Consider the following 9,508-nt stretch of genomic DNA (forward strand, 5'->3'; position numbering starts at 1 on the left):
AACAATCTGTAGCTTATACGGTAATTTTTATTCAAGACATTTCGAATTGATATTAAAAGTAAAAAACAGTAATGGATTGATTTAATTCGATTTATATATTTCAGAGCTGCATTTTCATTACATATTTCATATATTAAATTCAAAAATATTTTCCGTTTAAAAAGAAAAAAATTTATATAATTAATTTATTTTTAATTTGTAAATATCAATTTTTTATCTGATGTGCATGCGTTTGATAAATTCTCTCTTTTTTCTTATTGCATTAAATACGCATACAAACTGTTTTTAAAAAAGTTGTCATGTATTTATCCACCTTTCGAAATCGATTTAAACTCAATAATTTTCAAAGTCTAAATTGCAGAACCCAAAAGACCTATATTCACTTAAGGATCGTCAAAGCATATCATACATACACGCATAATGTATGTAGAAAGTATTCGACACTCTTTCAAGTAAGTATGTTAAAGACAATGAATATGGAAGAGATGACGAGAGTGCGTTATTTGACTGTAGAACGATTGTTTTTATAAATTTCCATCCACTCGATTGCCGTTCTTTATTGCGATGTGACTTGAATCAAGATGAAAGAAAAAGCCGTAAGATCAGGCGAAGGCGTGTATACGCGCGAGCATGTCGTCGCTCTGGCCATGATGAGCCTGGTTACTTCGATCACTTTCGTAATCCGTTGGTCACATGGAATGTTGAGGCGGTGGTAGCATGATCTCGTAACCGGTTGGTACGCTTTGCTGATGATGGTGGTGATGATGGGAGCTAGACATCATCTGATGATGGGTCTGCTGGTAATACTGATGGTGCATACTGGAGTGGCTAGAGTAGTAGACCGAGCTCTGCTCCACGTCTTTTCCTCGAATTTGAAATATAAAAATATTAGAATAATCAATTTGAAGATAAAAAGAGAAAAATATGATATAGAAGTGATTTAGAAGTCCGCGCGTATTAATATCGTTCGTCGGTTTTCGCAAGTTTTAGTAATTCATGATAATTTTTTTATCCGAACAATTACAATTTAAAGTAATTAAATAGAGTAATTAAATAGACAAGTACAAAATTGAGACGAAATAAGAATTAGGAATTGCAAGTCAAATTAATATAAAAAGTAAATATTCTGCGAATTTAATATACCTGTGTCATACACGCTGCGTCCGTAGCACAAAGCCTTGACATCGTTCATGGGACTCAATCCTCCATTATGGGGATGCGCGGTATGAACGGATGACGGCGTAACAGGAGTAGCGTAACCATGATGAGGCCCCATGGGACTCATACCCATTGGACTGCACGGATTCATGGCGACTGGAGACATACCCATAGTTGATAGAGGGGACATCGCGAGATTCGGACTGTCGGAATCGATGCTTTGCAATGATTGGATGCTGCCACCATTGCTCACCGAGCTGCTAATCGTACTGTTGGTTGTGCCTTGACAATTCAACGGTAACATGTCCCTATAAACAGATTACGTTTCACGATATTAAAAAGTACTCGTAAAGACAAAATCTTCGCATAAAATAGAGTATTTTTTCCTGCCGTAAAATATATTTTTATATCCTATAAGCGTCTTGTATGAAAAAAAATTTGCTTAAAATAATGCTGCGAATTAATCTCATCTTTGAAGCCTCTAATTTAAGTACACATTACGTTCATGCTTTCTATTCAAATTGCTGCATATTTTAATGTATAAAATTATGAAAAAAATATTTTTCAAATGCCTTAGACATGCTAGTTTTTTAAAGAATCTTTTTTTTTAACCGAATTGCTAAAAATTGACAAATTATTAAAATATTAATAATATTTCGAGGAGGATAAACGGAAATTGATTCAAACATGCTTGACTATTCAAAAAGAAACAAAAGGGATACTGAAAACTGAAGGAAAACATCAAGATGCAGACGTCAATCATAAATCTGACTTTTGAATAAGATTTTCTCTGCAAATACGTGTATTGTTTTAAAACGAACAAAAAAATTAGGAAAAAAGAATGCTGATTCTTTAAATTACAACAATGCATGAGTTCTGGGATTTTTCGAGTAAAAGGATGAACCGAACGAATGAAAAACAAGAATGAGAAAGATGGCGTAGAAACGATGGCGATGAAGTGAACGAGATCAACGATAATGAACATCCACCTTTCCGACATTATTGTTTCGCATTCGCTGCTTTATGGAAACGAGCCGCGAAACCGACGCGCTCTCGCGCGTGCGTCCATATAGTATGCGTCACGCACGGTGGTCCATGTGTAAGACCAGCTCCGCCCCTGACCCTCGCTTTTGCTCCATGTCGCTCTCCTCCGTACCCCCATTTCTCTGCGAACGTCCGACCGCGCATTTTTATGGTCGCGTCTCAAGGTCTGGGATTTGAAGAAATACGTCCTGTGTGTAACGCCCTGCTTACCCCGAATCCCTTTCTCGTTCGTCGAATGGGAGCCTAGTCTTCGAGGACAGGTGGGGAAGAGGGAAATTTTAGGGCTCATTTCGAGGAGGCTATTAATGTCGCCTATGCTATAATAAGTGGACGCATAACTTGAAAAATTGGGAAATTTTGTAATGCCTTTTCTCTCTTTTTTTCCAGGAATATACGATAATGTGATCGATTCAATATCAGTGATATTGCGCCCATGACTTGAGGGATCAAGAAATCCGTACAATTAATCATGGAAATTTGAGTCACGTAACGACACTTGAAAATTATCAGATCGAATCGCGTTTATAATCTGTATTCGCATCACTCCCTTTGGCGACCTGGTGCTCCTCGACGTAACGAGGAAGAAGGCGCGTCCTCGTTCTTGCACGGCACACGTAAAGATAAATCGAGGTAGCGGCGGAGGGCCGGCCGTGGCCTTTATGTAGTAAACTATTGGTAGTGCGAACAGCTCAATGGTGAAACGGGAGATGTAACCGAAGCTGCGTCATAAAACGGTAATGGGGCGTCGCGTTTCCTTTTCCTAGAGCCTTCGGCGAGAGACGGGAGGACGCTAAAGGACGGGAAAAGGGAGGAAGTTTGACTTGGTTCTCTACCACCAAGAATTGTTTTCTCGAAAGCAGGGAAAGCAGTGGTAGATGCTGCGAGAACTTTGCGTAGTTACGATGGAGAACCTCGAAAATCTTTGAAATTTTGAAAATCAATTTTTATCGAGAAATTATATTATTTAGCACCCTTAAAGCTCAAGTCCTCAACTAGGGGACTCGAGCTTTAAGGGTGCTAAATAATAAACCAGCTCAAGTCAGTTCTCAGAATTCTTTCTCAGTACATGAGATATTTTGTCAGTAGACAGAGAACTTTATAAACGTAGATTAGGGTAAGATCAACGTAAACTTAAATAGCTTTGAGCTTTATTATTTGATCTTTATTAATTAATTCTTGGGAGATCTTTTAAAGAAAAATTTGTGACAGCTCAGAAAATTGATTTCAATATCTTTAAAATATTGATACACTGTTAAAGAATAACTGTGAAGATTTCTCTACAAAAATTATAGAAGAGGAAGAAAAAATTTATTAAAACTGAAAGCATTATTAAAAAAGGTCTCTCTTATGCATCCAAGAATTTCACAAATTTTCATCGTACATAAAAATTTCTAATTTAAATTTCTAATTTAGATTTTGCTATTCGCCTGTAAAAGGATACGTTTTCTTTTCCCAATCTCAATCGAAGCCCCTATATTATTTGAAAAATAAAAATTAAAAATATTGAAATATTAAAATGAAAATTAAAAATATTGAAAAATTAAAAAATATTGAAAAATATTGCCGAAAGATTGTTCACAGAATTGAGATACGAGTGACGGGAGAGAACAGTAGCGAGATCGATCGAGAACGAAATGGAGTAGACTTGGCTCGTAGTTGGTCAGCCGAATGTCTCTCGGAGCAATGGCTGACGTCGCGTACATATATATATCTACATATATACACGCAGGTATCCCTTACGCGCGCAAAGGGATATATACGTGTGCTGCGTGAATTTCTGGCGGCGCGTTATACGCGGCTCGTGCGTGCGCGCGAAGAAAGGAACGGACTGGAGAATGAACGCAGCGTTGTTATGACTACGTGTCGCGACGGTCACGGCCTGCTCTTTTTCTCGTCTTCTTTCTTTCTTCCTCTTCTTGCTGGGCCTCTAACGGACCCATGAGAAGCCATACCAATTTCGTTTCTCTCATCGATAGAAAAATGTGTACACTTTAACACGTTTAAACTCTTATTTTTTTTTAAGTAGTACAAGTCAATGTATATCTTTATACATTTCAGGTATGAGACAAGATGAAAGAGAAAAAATTTCTGTCATAAATTTTATGCCCAAGAAATCTCGAAAAATTCTTCTTGAAAGTAGTCATAAAAAGTTTGAAAGACAATAAAATATGTATTAATAATATTGAAAATGTATATTTAATAATATATGTATGATATTTAAAGATGAATATTCTTTCCTCTTAATTGAAATGATTGTGTTATTACTGATAAGCAGTGGTCTCAATTTTAAGTATAGCACTATAAACAGTGAAATTTCACTGAAAAGAATTTGTTAGCGTGGATAGTTTTCACTGAAAAATGAAAAACTCATAAAAACTAATAAAAACTTGTCTGCAATAATCAATGAAAATATCACTCATTATTGCAGACAGTTTAAAAATGTATACGTTAAAATTCTTTATTCTTTTATAATTTTGTGAATTATATATTATTTATGTAAATATACAATTTCATGACTAATTTATTTAACATTATTATTTATGTAATATTATAGTATTGTTATAATATATCAAGTAAACTTCTCTTTGAGCGACGGATTTTCATGCGTCGCTCCCAAGAATTCATTCTCGATCGCAAGAGATTAAGTCTACGTTGCCCGATCTTATCGTAATTTGCTCTACCCCTGTTATGTCAATAAACGGCTGAACACGCGTCCAGTATTATCTAAGCGTGACTCCGTCTGCATTTCTTTTTTTACGTCTCTCCCACTGCTTTTCTATCGGGTGTATCGTTTATCAATGAACCTCGCGCCTAACATAACAAGCCTTAATATTACGCATAGGCTGCCAGACTTTATTCCTTTTCCCTCTCGCCCCTCGTTTATAATCGCTACGGTATAAAGGACGTCAACACGACACAGACATTAATTAGATAAGCCCGCGGATTAGATAATCACACGGGAGAACCGAACAACACCGGATCCCTGAAGAATGTTTCACGATTATATCATCACTCGGTTATCGTTTTGAGTCCGGTAAATATTTCTACAATTGCAGGGTGAAGGAATCTATGCTATAGATTGAGTAATCTAATTTTTGATTATAAAGAAAAAGATATTATACATCCTTTGCATCTGTGTTTTCTTGATTATAAAACTCAACATAATATAATTTTTATCAGAATTTATTAATCTACTTGTACGTTCAATGTTGAAAACAATGGAAAATCAAGTCTCTCCAATAATAATTCTATTTTTATTGCAAAATATTATATCTTATTTATATGTCTCAAACTGATTTCATCTGATTCATTTTTGTTTTGAGCTAATATTTTATTGCTTCAATTATCGTCATTACATAAGAATTAAAAAAATAAATGTTTTTCAAAGACAATGGTCAATTATACCAGAGAGCGATTAAAATCGATGATTTGTATATCCTGTGTGACCCCATTTTATACTAGGACACTTGCTAAAGAATAGAGACCCCCCGTCGACGTGTTCCACCATGTGTTATCCATGCACTGCACAATCGAAGATAATCGTCATCCTCATTAGGGAATAGAAGGCACATGTTGGACGACGTCGCTACATTCCAAAAAAAATTGCATTTTCAATCCCAAAAATATGCTACTTATTTTTAGAATATATACTAAAAAGAATGAGATCCTTTTGGCGCTATTTCTAAAGATAAGTGGCACATTCTTAAGTTGAGAATGCAATTTTTTCAGTATTGGAATGTGGCGACGTCGTACAAAACATATGACAGCAAAACTATTGTATAACTAATTAAAACAAAGTGCATTTTTGCACTTAGGTTATAACATCTACGCTAAGTGTATTGAAAGTGTGTGAAACTAGCAATAAGTCAATTAATTTCATCACCTATTTTCCCTCTTTCTTTTTTTCCATTAGGAAAAAATCTTTTCGAGTTAAAGTTACGCGCATAACCGTCTCCTATATAAAATATATTTGCAATTTAATTAAAAGTTAACGAGATTAAATTCTTCTAGTATTTTTATAGTGTATAAAATCGTACAGAGTACTTACGGTCTCGTTTGCGGCGTGCGATCTCGCTGCCGACGATTCTTGAACCAATTAGACACCTGAGTCAGCGTCAGGCCGGTCTTCTTCGCGAGATTTTTCTTCTCGTCCGGCGTGGGATATCGATTTCTCATGTAGCATTCCTTCAGGGCGTTTCTCGATCGTTCTTTGAAGCAGTAGACGGTCTCTTCGCCGTCCCAAATCGTCTTCGGCAACGGATATTTTTTGCGCAATCGATACTTGTCGACGGCGCCCAACGGTCGACCTCGAATTTTCTCGGCTTCGCGGTAGTGTGACTTGAACCACATTTGTTGGAGTTCAGGATGACGACGTGGCGAAAAGGGATGACTTTCCAGAATCGAGTAAAGTTCGTGATAGGCTCCGCGGTGAAAGGCAACAGCGGCACGTGCCATCAAAACGCTTTCGCCCCCACGCAGCAGTTCTCCAGGTGGTAGGGACCAAAGAAATCTAATATAGAATACAGAATTTTCTTTTTAGTATAGCAAGAGGAAATATAATTTCGTAATTTCAATTTTGAAAACATAAAACTTTGAACAAAATTGTTTAAATATACGATAAAAAGTACGCTTGAAGAATTATAATACACGACGGAAAATTGTTTATATACGACTTACATGAAGAATAAGATGTGCGCTCTTTGAATTACCTCGATAGCTTCTCAATGTCCTGACTCTGCGATAGCGCTTCGCACATGCAGGATATCTGTTCGGGGGTGAAATTGCTGGTGGTGCCGCTGAGAGAAAAACTGCCGATGTTAGCGATGTTGGTGCTCAGGCTGGCGGAGCTGCAGGTGGAAAGCTCCTGCGAATATTGAGGGCTATCGTTCGACGTCGGCGTCAGATTCTGGGGGTGATGGGTCAACCCGGACATCGATGTCGCGTTACCATATTGCGCGGTTGCATTGCGATGCACGACGCCCATCTGACTGTTGCAGTCGCTGTTCGGCGATGACAGTTGATCCGAACTGTCCGACATCCTTGGCTGACGGCTACGCGGCTTTCATGAACCGAGGTGTCGGACAAAAGATAAAATTCTGAGCTCATTCGCCGGTCTCAAGCGCGAGAAATATGACAGAATGTAATAAACACGAGCTTTTTACGCAATTTTCTCCCAAAGTTCGGTCGGCGATCATTTGTCTCGAATCACAGGTTAAAAATGCGATTTCTCGCTCAAAATTAAAATAAAAATTCGATCAACACTCTAATGAAGTTGTCCATTTCAATAAAGTTTCGAAAATTTACTAGCAGTTTTGTATCTCTACAAATTTTCTTTCACCTCGTTTATATAGATTATATATATATATTTGTCACTTCTAAATTTTTTATTATCAATTTTTCATCAAAAAATAGCGAAGCGTACTTTTCCGCTTCTGCTATTTAGTAGTTCCGGGATATTATATCGTTGTGTCTTATAGATCAGCCGGATGAATAATTGATGACGAAAGTAAGCATCCGTTATTCGCACATTTGAATCGACGCGACGATTGTTTAATCACACACGTTTCATTCATAATGTGATACCTATTACATTTATCGGCTACATTTTCATTCATCAAAGCTTACTTCAATGAAGATGATATATTTTTCAATAAAAAATTATGCGTATTCGAGAAATTGTGAGTGCTTGCAAGTTTTTAAAAAAATTTAACAATTTTTCTACGGAATCATGATACTCGTATATTTATGAAATTGTCGTTCTTTCATGATATATCCGATAGTTCTTTGTCATAAAAGAGCTCAAATTTTTAATAATTATTTTTCAATCATTAACATGTCACAATCCACATAATTGTCAGTGTAAATTTTTACTTTTGCATTTAACACTGTAAAAAACGCGGTTTTGTAAACGGTAGTCATTCTGCGCTTTATATTCTTGATAAAAAAATATGCATAAGATTTCTAATATATATTACGCGTACATAATTATTTATTTGTCCTTGAAAATCGTATTTAATTTCCGCACTGTAAGCAAATAACTTCGGGCTTGAATTTCGGAGAAGTTTGAAATCAAATCTAAACTCTTAAAAATATTTCGACGATTCATAATAAATTATGTAATCATAATGCGATACTTGACGCATCCGCAATAATCCTCCACACGCGTGAAAAAACTCGATCCTTCTTCAAAGATATCCATTGTCTGTCCACTGTCCATTCGCTGTCAAGCCATAAACTTTTGCTACTTGAACCTTTAATCCTTGTGACTGATCATTATCGCTATAAACCACCCACAGCGAAGGCATTCAACTCATGCGAAAAAAGGTATAAGGATATTTTCCTCGGACGCCTCGTGGTGCCAGTAACACTATATCCTACATAGTCCAATATTGGACCTCGTCGCAACCACCACTTTTTGAGGTGATTTTGTCGCGATGTTGTAATCACGCAAAGTTGCGAATCGCGATAACCGATTGCGTAATCGACACTCGGCGGAGCAATTGCAATTGCTTTTTGGCCGTGAGGGACACTGAATGACCAAGTCACCAAGTTAGTAAGACGAACTCGACGCTACTCGCTCTCGTGGTGAAACCACCGTCGCGCTAGCTTCCGTTGTTGGATTGTGGTTGTGCGGCCGTCTCCGTCGACAGTTGTGGTAGTGCCCAGTAGCGATGCTGACGAAGCCGTCCTCTCTCTCTCTCTTTCTCTTTCTCTCTCTTCTTCTCTCCTTCTTCCCCTTGGCTCCTGCTCGTCTTCCCCTTTTTTTCAGCGGCAGAACTGCGCGATGTGCGAGACGATTGGTCGCTGTATAGTGTGCAACGCCATGCCATTGGTTTAATTCGGGGGCGGCGCGTATTTTCTACCCCCAAACGATGACATCCCCATCCGAGATCATCGCCGCCGCCACCGCTGTTGGTCCCGACGCGACGCTTCCTCTGATTCCTCCGTGGTGCTGGATTCTCACCTGGCGATCTCCGCGACCGACCGATTACCTGGATATATCGAATTTCAGCGATTTCTTCTTCGAGTCTGGCTCGTGTAATTTTTTTTCTTATATAACTGCTGTGACAAATTATGGTATTACGCAGCAGATGTTCTTTCCTGATATTACATTTTTTATTGCGTTTATATTTTATTTGCTCTCTCTTCTGGAGAAAAAGCATCTTTCTATTTTATGTTGTTTTAATATTATTCATACATTGCCGTAGATATAGTTATATCTTCAAAAATAGTAAGAAATTAATGATGAGTTGTTTTCTCATTATTTTACTTATTATGCAAAATTTTCTTTAAATTTAAAATAATT

The 9,508-nt window shown here is 37.3% G+C and overlaps 1 protein-coding gene across 2 annotated transcripts; it reads right to left on the minus strand.

Annotated features, from left to right (window-relative positions):
- Positions 1-234: 234 nt before the first annotated feature.
- LOC105249851 (homeobox protein SIX2) lies at positions 235-7,879 on the minus strand. Of its 2 annotated transcripts, none has more exons than XM_011255608.3 (4): positions 6,912-7,879; positions 6,251-6,712; positions 1,144-1,466; positions 235-859 (listed from the first exon to the last, which is right to left on the minus strand). In XM_011255608.3, the coding sequence occupies exons 1-4, from the start codon at positions 7,238-7,240 to the stop codon at positions 690-692; spliced, it is 1,284 nt and encodes a 427-aa protein (XP_011253910.1). In that variant the 5' UTR covers positions 7,241-7,879; the 3' UTR covers positions 235-689. The 2 variants fall into 2 exon arrangements, with proteins under 2 accessions (XP_011253910.1, XP_011253909.1); XM_011255607.3 differs by having other exon boundaries at positions 235-865; positions 6,912-7,877.
- Between the last annotated feature and the right edge of the window lie 1,629 nt (positions 7,880-9,508).

Source organism: Camponotus floridanus, unplaced genomic scaffold (genome assembly GCF_003227725.1).
Source record: "Camponotus floridanus strain SB8 unplaced genomic scaffold, Cflo_v7.5 scaffold24, whole genome shotgun sequence".
Classification (NCBI taxonomy): Eukaryota; Metazoa; Arthropoda; class Insecta; order Hymenoptera; family Formicidae; genus Camponotus; species Camponotus floridanus.